The sequence below is a fragment of the Lotus japonicus genome, chromosome 6 (genome assembly GCF_012489685.1).
Source record: "Lotus japonicus ecotype B-129 chromosome 6, LjGifu_v1.2".
In the NCBI taxonomy this organism is placed as follows: Eukaryota; Viridiplantae; Streptophyta; class Magnoliopsida; order Fabales; family Fabaceae; genus Lotus; species Lotus japonicus.
Window position 1 is genome coordinate 46,550,270 of NC_080046.1, and position 13,195 is coordinate 46,563,464.

A 13,195-nucleotide genomic window follows, 5' to 3' on the forward strand; every position below is an offset into this window, starting at 1 on the left:
AACCTTATTGAGCATATTTGCGACGAAGAATATATCCGTCACTAAAGTTCGCGCGGGAAAATTCGTCACAAACTTCTTGCAATCGAGTTTGACACAGCGACAGAATATTAGAGGGAATTTGCGACGGCGTTGTCGTCCTTAGTTTCCGTCGCTAAGTCGGTAAATTGTTTATTTTTTAAATTATTTAAAAAAATGACCCAAATTATTGGAAGCACGAAGATACAAGAGAAATAGTCAACACTCGTAAAACCCATATTCACTCACTCACAATGGCGGGCTCTGAGCCCTCTCCTTCTCCAAAAATCCTTCTAGCAAAGCCCGGTCTCGTTACCGGAGGCCCCGTCGCCGGCAAGTTCGGCCGCGGCGCCGCCGGCGAAGATGATTCCGCCCAGCACCGTTCTCGTCTCCCTTCTGTCGCATCCCTCAACCTTCTCTCCGATTCCTGGGACTTCCACATCGATCGCTTTCTCCCCGTAAGTAATCTCCCTCCAATCAATTTTTCGCTCAACTCCATAGAAATTAATCGCAGTTGAGTTGGGTTTTCAATACTCTGCAGTTTTTGACTGAAAACACGGACTTCACTGTGATTGGAGTGATTGGGCCACCAGGAGTTGGCAAGTCCACTATAATGAATGAACTTTATGGCTTTGATTCAAGTTCCCCTGGTGAGTTTATTCACATTGTTTAATTTGTTAGCATATGTTTTTGTTTTTAGTTTTTAGGGTGAAAATGAAATGCTTTAGAGTTAGTTCTGTTAGAAGCTACAAGTGTTAGATTCTGAGTGAATGTGGGTTCGATTATGTGCAAATCGTGAAGTAATTTGTAACTTTGATGTCTGAGCCTGCAGGGATGCTACCACCTTTTGCTACACAGTCTGAAGAGAATAGAGCAATGGCAAGGCATTGTTCTACGGGCATTGAACCGAGGATATCTGCTGAACGTATTATTCTTCTTGATACTCAGGTAATGTTGCTAGACTGACACCTATACTTGAAAGAGTGAAACAAAGAGAAAAGAGAGAAATGATAGATATGATATACGATATATAGCCCGCTCAAAAGTGCACTAAATAAGCTCCAATAAGTACTCTTTGGTTTTCATCCAAACGGGTACACGATGTAACAAAGAAAGAAATATGGGAAAAATGGGGTGTATGTAGGTGTCAATGTTGTTGGTTTCTGAAAGTGAGGATGGCTGCCCATAGTAACTTCATTGGTCAAAAAGTTTTTTTAACCATGTAGAAGTATAAGGGATAATTTCCCCTTCATTCTTTTATTTTCTTGATTTTTGTTTGGGGTTTTGTTTGCTTTCCATTGCTTCCAGTGTTACTCTTTCTTATCTTATGATTTGTGGGATTTCCAGTTTTACATGTGTACTTATTTATTTATTTATTTATATACTTGTAGCCTGTATTTAGTGCTTCTGTTTTAGCTGAGATGATGAGACCAGATGGCTCTTCAACAGTTTCAGTGCTAAGTGGAGAATCCATGTCAGCTGAATTGGCTCATGAAATTATGGGTATTCAGGTACACAGCAACTCCCAAGCATAGTTTTTTTTTTCTTTTTCGTTTTTTAATGAAAATATAATTCTGGGTATAAACTTTCTAGCTTTCCTTATCATGAGTGGATTTTTTTTCCTTTCTTTTACTTGTTCTGCTGTATCTGATGAAATTGACTATGTTGGGATGCTGCAAGGAATCTTTGTAGCTTGCTGTTCTTCTAGCATCCGTATGTCATATTCTGCTGGTGGTGTCAGAGGGAGTCCATGATGATTGCATGTGGCATTTGATGTTGACGGTATGTGCTTGAATAATTGCGACTTTATATCGTGTTGAAGTGTTTGGTATCTTGGAAGCTGTTGGCATTTATTGAACATAATATGGTATTGGTATCAGCTCTTATATCATAGTTTTTCTGTCATTTGAAGTTTCTGGCTTCTCCTCTTACTAATAACATGTATAGGATGTTATTGACTGAAAAAATAGAAATATCATTTTCTGGTAGCATCTTATTGCCTGCAATTTGGTAGACAAGTTTTTTCTGGGCCTCCTTGTTTAATTTAAAATTCTTACAGATCTTGTGTTCTGCACTTAATTTTATATAGTAACGTCAGCAAAACCTATTGATGTGTTGAAAGAGGACTGACCATGCTGCACTTGTTATCATGTAGGTTGACTTGTTGAAGCATGGCATTCCAGACCCATCCTTACTTGCTTCATCCCATTCACAGAGCTCTAGTTCAGGGCATGAGAAAGATAACAAACTTTCTGGACGTGAATACATGGCTACTCCTGTTTTTGTCCACACCAAGTAAGAAATATCTTTCTAACTTCACGCATTGACAAGAAATAGTTGGCATAAATGAGTGATCACATGCTGTAATTATTGTGATACAGCCAAGATAATCTCCAAGATGCATCATGATTGCTCCAAACTGTTTGGCTGCTCTTGTTTTTGGTTAATTATTTAATGAAAAGTAGAATTCTAAAAAATTCAAGCCTAGCCAAGACTCGGAGGGAACTAGTACTTAGAATTGACGAACGGTTCACTTATTTTACAGCTTGATTAGCCACTTGCTATTAACCAAATTCCCTCTTAGTCTGTCATTCTGTGTCAATTGATTTTTAATGAATTAAATAACCTTTTAAATTAAGGTCTATGTTATCTGATGCGTGTGTCACTATATATTTTAAAATATATAAAAAAACCAAGAACCAAAGATTGGAGAAGTTTTTAATGGTGTGCTGATACTGACTAATGGTAAAAGAAAAATAATTACAAAAGAGGCTCAGGCTGATGCTAGCGTTAGCCTAACACATGGACACAGTACTGATATTATGCATCACATGTGCTTTCTTTGAAGTGAGAATCTCTAGAATGAACTTTATGTTGTATAATGTTCAACCGTGGTGTTTCCATCACAATTGTGCTGACTTTAATATGCAGTCTATTTGAAAATTGTATAACAAATTAATAATTATCATTTGTTCGGTGTTGCCTTGTATCTACTTTTTCCCCTTATTGAAATAAGGTTGCTGCACAGTGAAGGACTCACTTGTACTCTGTTTTGACTATAGGCTGCATGATCAAGAGTTTACTCCTAAAAATTTTGTACAGTTGAGGAAGACACTCATACAGTACTTCAAACCGTCTTCTTTTGTGAGGGAACATGCCGAACACAAGCCCGAGGAGCATATTTCATCTTCTATGGTTCATGATAGTCCTATGGATTCTAATGTGCCAAGTTTGTTTGCAATCCCATTTAAGAAAAAGGATGAAAATCCGAGAGCTCAGCATGGAAGTTACATTTCAGCACTATGGAAATTACGGGATCAGGTCTCTCTCCACTGCTCATGCACTCAAATGAATTCCTCAATAGGATCAGATTTTCAAACTCATGGAACATTGCCTGAATAAGGATACCAAAATTGAAAGTTTTTGTTAAAAATCAAAGCATTTACTGCATTTCTATTTCCTATGTAATAAATATCTTCTTTTTCAATAGGAACTTTGTGCTTTTTATTCTTATCCTAATACGAAGTTATACAGATAAAAAAATAACCCTTGTAGGATTTATCAAGTTTTGTGAGAAAAAAATGTTTGACTCATTGTGATATGTTTTTCTTGTTTGACAGATATTATCCATGAAGTCACCATCTTTCACTAGACCTGTGTCTGAGCGTGAATGGTTAAAAAATTCAGCCAAGATATGGGAACAGGTAAAAAACTCCCCAACGATGTTGGAGTACTGCAGAACACTTCAACAATCGGGTATGTTTAGGAGGTGAAATCTTATCAAAGGCAGAAAGATTCAAGACAATCTATGTAACTGCGTTCCTAGATTTATCTTGTTTTTGATACAAAATTATTAAATTTGTGTATGAAACTCACTTTGTCAGCGCTGTTAAATTTAGAAGATATTTATTTGTTAAAATTTTGGCGTTTTTCACCTTTGACGGTGTAATATTGCTCTTGTAGTTTAGTGAGCCTATGATGGGTGTGAAGGTTTGGGTCAGTATTATTCTATGTTGGGTGTAGATTCATTCTTTTAGCATTTCTCTATTTCGAGCAATGAACATGCTGCAAAAAAAAATTCGGACAATGCTGGAATGTGGACCGTGGTGCACCATCAAAACTGCAGTTCTAAATCCACAAGATGTTGTGGCGTGATGATTAGCTCACCTCGTTCCTTAATCATGAGGTCGGGGTTTGATCATCACCCATGTAAATGAAGCTCATTTTGTGGTTAGCCATTTATCGCTTAGTGCGTGCACTTGCTGCTAAGGGATTAGTCACGATTGTCAGCGGCGAATACTCTGGGCTAAAAGAAACTTAAGTTCTAATATAATCATAATTTTTAGCAAGCATGTAGGAAATTGAAAATACGTAGGAAACATAGTAGAATCATTTAAAACAAAGAGCCTCGGCCATGAGAGGGGATGATGCATGAGTCATTGACCACAAACCGCCAAGGGAAGGTCTTCTCCTCGAGCCACAAACGCGACACTAGCACCACGAGAAATGTCATATGCAGCATCAAAATGTAATGAAACATGACTATATTTATTCATAAAAATGTAATTTCCCTTAAAAAAAAATCATACACTTAAAATATTAATTAGATTTATGTTTTTAAAACAAGTATGTTAGCGATCTAGATCGCTAGAATTAGAATTATTGGGAAACAATACGGAATAATATTTACTACTAAAACATTTAATTGGCATGTCCATTCATCAGCACACGTGGCGAAATCTCATTGGACACACTTACATCATTTTCACAAACGAAGTTTATTGTTTGTATAAGAGAAACAAATCGGAACTCCACCGCGAGAACCAGAGCAGGGTGGTCGCCACCGACGCAGTTTCTTCTTCCGTTTCAACTCCGAACCTTCACCTTCACCGTCCATTTCAATTGGTACCTAATTTCCTCAATCAAACCTTTTCTTTTGATTTTTTTTTTTCAAATTTCTTTGACTTCATATTGATCTGAATCCAAGTCCATGGCTTATCTTGTTTCGGTGATTTATCTGCATAATCTGAATATGCAGATTCATTCAATTGGTTTAAATTTCTCGCTAATTTCTGAAGTTGAATGAATTACTAGGTCAATCATTTCTAATATTTCTTCTAGGAACCAATTATTTAGGGTCTTGTATGTATGTTTATTTCGTTTGTTTGATTCTTCTTCATGGAGCATCCAAATGCATATTGTAGGATTGAATCACTATATAGGGTTTCAGATGTTGATTGAATGATTTTTGTTTCTTTGTGTAGAGCTGAATGATGAGGCTGAAAACATATGCTGGTCTGAGCTTGATAGCAACTTTGGCTATCACATATCATGCATTTAACAGTAGGGGTCAGTTTTATCCGGCGATGGTGTATCTCTCGACTTCCAAGATCAGTTTGGTGCTTCTTCTCAACATGGGTTTGGTTATCATGTGCACTCTTTGGCAATTGACCAAAAAGCTGTTCCTGGGTTCCCTTCGGGAGGCGGAGGTTGAGAGGCTTAATGAGCAGTCGTGGAGGGAGGTTATGGAAATCCTCTTTGCCATTACTATTTTCCGGCAGGACTTCTCGGTTACGTTCCTTGCCATGGTCACCGCGCTGTTATTGATTAAGGCTTTGCATTGGTTGGCACAGAAGAGAGTCGAGTACATCGAGACCACTCCTTCGGTGACTTGGCTATCCCATGTTCGAATCGTATCTTTTATGGGTTTCCTCCTCCTTCTGGATAGCATTTTCTTATATAGTTCTATGAAACATTTGATAGAAACGTGGCAGGCTTCGGTTTCACTATTCTTTTCTTTCGAGTAAGTTTTCATATTCCTTTTTCTCCTCCAAAATAGTATGGCAGCTGAATTTCAGCCTTTACTTTTTATTTAAATTTGTTTCCATTTTGATTCAGTTATACATAAACCCAACTAGGTCATGTTGTTGTGTGAAATTTCACATTGTGATTAACTACTTTAATTTTCCTGTTCTTAATCAAGCTATTCATTGCTGGGAATATCATGACGTAGTTAAGAATGAAATATGAGAAAGGAAATTTTATCCTACAATGATACCATCGCAGTTGTTTGGCATAGAGGGAATAAAAGAATTATCTGAATATTCATTAAACTTTATGACAGTAATTGTGAATTATACGTTCATAAAATTCTTCATTACTGAGACACTGGTAGTATTATTTTCTTTATGAATATTTATCGCATCAAATAAAGTGGATTTTACTTGTGATGCTCAACTTAACATACTACTATTGCTATTGTCTGCAACTCTCCATATACAATAAATCTTTCCAAGTCTTCCATTACGTGGCAACTCCTTATTCATTTCTTTCGTGTCTTTTGATGAACGATTTTTTCAAATTTTTCCTTTTCTAATTATCGTACATTTCACTTTTCAGTTTTTCCAAATGAAAAACATTTTTGACTATTTTTTTACTTCCCTGAGCATTTTTGCACGGGACTGCATTCTAGTTCATATAATAACTTGCGTCATTACTTTACTTAATTATTTTACTAAATAATTAAATTCCATAATGCCTACATGAGCTATAGATCAGGCACAACACTTCTACACGCTTTCGTCTTTTATTTGTGGTTTCCACATAGTGTGATCTATGTAGCCGATCCTACTTAGTGAGAAAAGGCTTGGTTGTTATTATAATTTGTAGTTTCAGATGTTCTTGCTATTTTCTGCATTATATATATATATATATATATATATATATATACACATATATATATTTGAAATGGTAAATACTTGATTTTTTTTTTGACAAATCTGTTTTTGTCTCAGGTACATGATATTGGCAACAACAACAGTTTCGATTTTTGTAAAATATATTTTCTATGTCAGTGACATGCTTATGGAGGGACAGTGGGAAAAGAAACCAGTCTTCACATTTTACCTGGAACTTATCAGAGACTTGCTTCACTTGTCTATGTATCTGTGCTTCTTTTTCTTGATATTTGTGTAAGTGATCAGTCAATTCTTCTTTTTTATATGTATGGTAGCCTTCACATATGCATGCACAATGGAAGTCATAGTCTCTGTTTTTTTGCGTGTGTCATCAACAGTTACTCAATTAGCCGTTGGGGAATCTGATATATCTTCATAATTGGCTATCATATTGACACTTATATTTTCTGTTACATAACATGTCTACATTTGGTTTGTTTGTTTCGCATACTCATTTTATTTTTGGTTTGATTACATGTTTAACATTCACTGGTTATTTAGCCTACTAACTTTAAGTTGATCTATTAGGAACTATGGTATTCCCCTGCACCTAATACGGGAGCTGTACGAGACATTTAGGAATTTCAAAGTTCGTATTGCAGATTACATTAGATATCGTAAGATCACTTCAAATATGAATGATCGCTTTCCAGATGCCACACCTGAAGAGCTTAATGCGTTAGTTCTAAACTTGGAAAATAACATCTCGTCTTATTAATTTAATATTTATGATATTGAATATATATTTTTTAAATGGCCTTGCAGAAGTGACGCAACCTGCATAATCTGTCGTGAAGAGATGACTACAGCCAAGAAACTTATATGTGGACATCTTTTTCATGTTCATTGCCTCCGATCATGGCTGGAGCGGCAGCATACTTGCCCTACCTGCCGAGCCTTGGTTGTGCCACCAGAAAATGGAACAACTGTTGCTGGAGGGCAGCAAGGATCACAGTCAGATGGTCACCGGCAGGGTAATCATATCACAACTCACTCTAGGACTAGGTAGATAGTTTTTATAAAATATATCAGTAATGTGCAAGATGTCATAAGCTTATTTCCAGGGACACAATTTCTTAAAATTAAAGCAAAAAGAAACCAGAGTTGGAAGTCTGATCCTGAATTTAGTTACAACTCTTGCAATCTGCACCTTCCACCAAATACTTATCTCTTTTGTATGCATTTGTGAAATTTTCTCATTCGTTTCATATGATGCTCCCAAACATGCTATTATAGAACTTCTTGCATATATTGGTTAACTTCCAAAACCTTGTTTCGGTGATTATGTTGCCTCTTTGAGTCCAACACAACTATACTGTTTAAGATATTTTGAATATAATATCTTGAAAATTATATAAGCATATAGCTTGATGCTCTTGTCATTTTAAACATCCAGGCTTTGTATATATGTTTATTCACTGTATCGTTTAATATTGATTATTTTAACCTGGAGCAGGAACTGGGACAGCTGGAAGCACAGCTCAAAATGAAGCTGGCAGCGGGATGGCAACTGATAGTTTGAGTCGGCATGAAGCTAGGCTCCAAGCTGCTGCTGCTGCAGCTTCAATATATGAGAAGTCTTATGTTTATCCCTCTGCATCATCTTCTGTATGGTATGCTTGGACAATATCTCTCATTTTCTTCATCTGTTTATGAAATCAGTTTTATGCTGTGGATATTACTGGTTATCGATATAATAACTCATCTTCTAAGACCATTGCATATACACTGATAGATAGAATTCAACATGGGATAAATTTTATTATTTTTGAAACTCCTAAAATACGAATAATGTTGAGTGGACTTCATCATGGCATTTTCTAAGATATGGCGCATGCTTGGGGTGGGTAGGTGCCTTCCCTTGGTGGGGTGGGACTAATAAGATAATTAAAGAGAGCAAGTGAAATAGAAAAGTAAATGAGTTACACTTAGAAGAATTGGCAGGTTCGAGAGTTGAATATATTGAGAATAACCTATAGAGTTGATTAAAATGACAGCTCTGGGGAATTGGTTTTTGACATAACACATGGTGTTCTCTGATTCATGTAGCTGATGAGAACATTGTCTGGTTGTTTTAGTCTATTCTTTCAGTTTGAGACATAATTCTAATTTGTCAAAGCTGGGTTTTGAGAACATATGAATTCTGAATTTCTGATTCTTTTGAAACTGTACAAGTTATTCCTAAATTTTAACAGTCTTATGTTTTGTTCTTTCCTGCGTATTTCAAGCAGGAAAGAACAAGTTGAACCTTTTTAATTTCAAGACTTTATCTGCATTTTATGAGCTCCTGAATTGAAAGTTTGTTTTTGAAATCTTAGGGCCTGTTTGTTTCTATTATTGTTTTCTTGTCAATTAAACTTTTTTTTTCATAGAATTACTTCACAGAATAAAAATATTTAAAAAACATTTTTCATTGTACTTTCTTTTCCATTTTTCAATGAAGTTTTGAAATCATGGGGATACTTTGGTGATAATGATGAGGGTGTTGTGGTAATGGTGGGAGCAGAGGTGTGATGTTGGGGCTGGTGGCAGCGTTGGTTTGAAATGAAAGTCCAAACGACTAAATTATGGAGAACAAATGTTCTTCTCTAAAAGTATACTATGGAGGACGAGTTTATCAACTAATCAGATAAAAAATAGAAGGTGGTTCTTTTTATGTGGTTTAGACTTTAGTTTTTTAAAATAAAACTATCTTCAAGTTTGGCAATCAAACTTGCCTTGATTGCTGGATTTCTGATTGAATTCAATTCAATAAAGTTTACAGATTTTGGAAAATATAGAATCTGAAAATTATGAATTGCTGCTTTGGCATAAAAGTTTGGTGGTGAACAGTTATTGACTAAATCTGGTTGAATATATTGCATCAGAGTATCACGAACTATGCTACATTACATTTTCACTTGTTATTCTTCCACTTAATGCACCTGTTTGCTGAGATGATTGATTAACAAGGAAAAGGTCTTACTCTTCTTATATTTAAACGTCGCTTGAAAAATTGATAATACTATATGAAGTGCTTAAATAACTAAGTGTGTGCTGAAATTCACAGCTCTCCGGGGCACGCATTTTATACCCCTTCTAGTACTGGATTTAATGGAGAACAAGCTTCCAGTGAACAAGCACAAAAGCAGTTTCTTATCCCTGGTCAACCAACAAATGTATCCTTTCCTCCAATGGGACACTACAATTTTCTGCCTTCCCAAACGTTTGCAGCCCCTGTGAATTATGGAGAAGCGTTTGGAAATGATCCAAACATCCCAAGCTCTCAGCTGGAAGCTCATAGAAAATTTCTCCGATGGCAGATTGAGGTACAATTGTGCTTTCTTTTTTCTTTACCTCCATGTAGTAAGTGTTGTGTGACACATCTTGGTTTTACCTGAATATTAAAAGTCACATTTCATGATTATGGTGACCATCAAATGAATATTCCTTATACTATTCTTTTCTTTTGATGGGTGTCAAATCCTACTTGTTGCTTTTAATTAGTGCAGAAGATGATATTTGGGATGAAGATATTGATCTTTTCGATAATGTTGGCTTTGCTATAGATTTAGATCTTATTGACGTGTATGTTCACTGATGTAATTATTTTGGGTACATGTACTCAATTTTAATAATATTGTTGTGTTGGCTTTTAAAAAATATGAAGGTTCCTTCTCACTGTCTGTCCTCTCAGTTCTGTCATCCCAATGAGGGACATCTACTGGTATTATCTTAACTATCAATTAGGGTTCTATAAGAATTTAGTTATAAGTTCATGCCAAATGAATGCATGCAAATTGGTTCTTATTTTTTCGAGCTTGTCATATTTGATTCTAGCATTCTAAAATATTATGCACGAATCTGCGTCTGCACCAATGTGCACAGTGCATGCATGATCTCTTTAATTGTACAGTTGAATGTTTGGTAGAGATTGAATTACATTATTTTAAGCTACACCATCCACTAATTACTCAATTTTGAACAGGTTTTGGAAAAGCAGTTACGGAATCTTCCAGAGACAAAAGCTGATGACAGAAGTGTAGATGACGGCACATCATCATCAGATAGCAGAGGCAAGCTTATTACTTCATCGTCATCTGTTTCTGGTCATGTTCACCATGATGAGGAGATTCAAGATGGGAAAGCCTAAAATCGGCTGGCAAATATCCAGGACACAGCTAAATGTAGATATAGGATTAGGAAGAGGAGAATACCGAAATGACACTATTGCTTTAACATTGTAAATGCACACTGTCAGTGCCCCTTAATATGATTCAGGCCTCCTTTTTCTAATGAAACAAATGCGTTTAGATTAGCTTTGAAACCTCGGCAAAGGGTTGATCGAGGGAAGCATGACACAGACAGGTCTAGTATCTGACATGTATGTTTGAGCCATCATTTGTCTCTTTGAAGTGAGGTAAATGTAGTAAGTGCCTTTGAGTCCTCGTAGTTTTCCTTATTTGTACTAGGGCACCATCTCTTTACCCTAAATTTTAGGTATCAAAAAGAAATTTAGCTTGGAATTTTTTTTGGCAATTTTGTTATCAATTTCCGTCTGGCTCGGTTATAAGTAAATTGCATATGTTCATTCAAGCAGCTGGGAAGCGATGTGGGTAGTTCCATGATTTTATCATTGTGCAATTATTTTGTCAAATTTGGAGACCACTCATTTCCAGCTTGCAATATATTTAGCCATTGCACCCTATGCCTTAAGCATTGCGGTTGAAGGTTTGATCATTGATCATGGGAATGAAGTATATTTTGTGGTCAGTTGTTTACCGTTTAATGCTAACACCTACGACAAATGAATTAGTCATCGCTGATGGATATCTCTTTAGATTAAAAAAAGTGAATTTGTCATCGTTGATGGATATCTTTAGATTAAAAAAAGAGTTTAATACATATGCATTGTAAGTGTAAAATCAATCAATTACAACATGTCACGTAGGTGGAATAATAACAGTCATCTTAAATTTTAATTAAAATAATATATTTTTTGATGTGACAACTTAATTGATGACTAAAAAAAGTTTAAATTGACGGTACACATATTTAATCCAAAAAAATGCTAAGCGGACACTAATGTTGTTCTAAAAACTAAGTGGTGGTTTTAGAAATAAAATTGATTATTCCTACCTTAAATTAATATATATATTTTTTATAATAATAATAATAATAATATTAATATAGATACATATGTAAATATATAAAAATTAACACTCAAAATTATGATAATAATATTTAATTAAATAATTTCGAAATTTAATATTTATTAATTAAATAAGTCCGAAATAATAAATAATTTGGTAATTCTAGAGAATGATAAAAGGTCAAGCATTTCTTCCTCTACAATAATGGTTGAGAATGATTCCAAGAATATGCTGTTTGATTTAAGAAATAAGGAAACAAATCAAGGGTGAATCAAAGGGAGGGCGGCTAGAGATCAAATCCTAGGTAGACAACTATAAATTGATGAGGTTCTTGGTGGTAAAGGCAAGTTCAGAGGAAGAGAGAAAACAGTTGTATGAGCACTTATGAGTTGTGGTTCCGTCTTTGAATCACAATTCCAACAAAAGAGTGTGAGAGCGTGTTCCATCTTTGTTTCAATTGTGTGGAAAGTAACGAGTGGAAGAGAAGGAGTGATCATTTTAGTATGGTCTAGATACCATAATAAGTGCAGCCACGTTCAACACGTAATCATTTGATCACTATACATTTTGTTAAGAATGCCCAAAGCATGCAAGCAATATCCTATGGACATTTACACTACAAAATGTACTTGTAATCAAATGTTTACCAGTTGAACATGACTGCACTTGTAATGGTATTCAGACAACACTAAAATGAACTCTCCTTCACTTTCATTTGTTGTTTTCCACACGATTGAAATAAAGGTGGAAGACGCTCTCACACTCAATTGTTAGAATTGTGATTCAAAGACGGAACCACAACTCATAAGTGCTCACTCAACTGTTTTCTCTCTTCCTCTTCTACCACCAAAAACCTCCTCTATTTATAGATGTCTACTTAGGGTTTGGTCTCTAACCTCCATTTGATTCACCATCGATTTGTTTCCTCAATTCCTAAATTAAACAACATATTCCTTGGAATAGTTCTCAATCATTCTTGTAGAAGAAATGTTTGATCTTTTATCATTCTCTAGAATCATCTAATTATTTACTATTTTCGGAACTATTTAATTAATTAATATTAAATTTAAAAATTATTTAATTAAATATTATTATCATAATTTTGAGTGTTGATTTTTATATATTTAGATATGTATCTATATTAAACTAATATTATTAAGGTACGATAAAATTAGGTGTTCACTAATATATTTAAAGCGGGAAAACATTAGAAAACCCGTAAAGTTATGATCTTCGCGATCAGAGGTGGATCCGGGCTCTAATTAATTGTGTAAAATATATTAGTTTTTAAAATGCTTATTTAATTTCACC

The 13,195-nt window shown here is 35.1% G+C and overlaps 2 protein-coding genes across 2 annotated transcripts; both read left to right on the forward strand.

Moving 5' to 3' along the window:
• Window positions 1-247: 247 nt before the first annotated feature.
• Window positions 248-4,051, forward strand: LOC130722104 (uncharacterized). The gene is made up of 8 exons (XM_057572732.1): window positions 248-473; window positions 557-665; window positions 848-963; window positions 1,407-1,526; window positions 1,708-1,797; window positions 2,171-2,310; window positions 3,078-3,336; window positions 3,636-4,051. Exons 1-8 carry the CDS (start codon window positions 270-272, stop codon window positions 3,786-3,788), a joined length of 1,191 nt encoding a protein of 396 aa, XP_057428715.1. The 5' UTR covers window positions 248-269; the 3' UTR covers window positions 3,789-4,051.
• A 712-nt stretch (window positions 4,052-4,763) lies between these two features.
• Window positions 4,764-11,270, forward strand: LOC130722103 (ERAD-associated E3 ubiquitin-protein ligase HRD1B-like). The gene is made up of 8 exons (XM_057572731.1): window positions 4,764-4,920; window positions 5,280-5,818; window positions 6,810-6,986; window positions 7,281-7,430; window positions 7,518-7,726; window positions 8,209-8,365; window positions 9,802-10,060; window positions 10,720-11,270. The coding sequence occupies exons 2-8, from the start codon at window positions 5,286-5,288 to the stop codon at window positions 10,882-10,884; spliced, it is 1,650 nt and encodes a 549-aa protein (XP_057428714.1). The 5' UTR covers window positions 4,764-4,920; window positions 5,280-5,285; the 3' UTR covers window positions 10,885-11,270.
• Window positions 11,271-13,195: the final 1,925 nt, after the last annotated feature.

Bases quoted from the DNA above. Each gene is read 5' to 3' on its own strand.
- LOC130722104 (XM_057572732.1), top strand. From the start codon at position 270: ATGGCGGGCTCTGAGCCCTCTCCTTCTCCAAAAATCCTTCTAGCAAAG. The intron at 964-1,406 runs GTAATGTTGCTA...ATATACTTGTAG, and splicing joins TTATTCTTCTTGATACTCAG to CCTGTATTTAGTGCTTCTGT. The intron at 3,337-3,635 runs GTCTCTCTCCAC...CTTGTTTGACAG, and splicing joins TATGGAAATTACGGGATCAG to ATATTATCCATGAAGTCACC.
- LOC130722103 (XM_057572731.1), top strand. From the start codon at position 5,286: ATGATGAGGCTGAAAACATATGCTGGTCTGAGCTTGATAGCAACTTTG. The intron at 5,819-6,809 runs GTAAGTTTTCAT...TTTTTGTCTCAG, and splicing joins TCACTATTCTTTTCTTTCGA to GTACATGATATTGGCAACAA. The intron at 10,061-10,719 runs GTACAATTGTGC...AATTTTGAACAG, and splicing joins TTCTCCGATGGCAGATTGAG to GTTTTGGAAAAGCAGTTACG.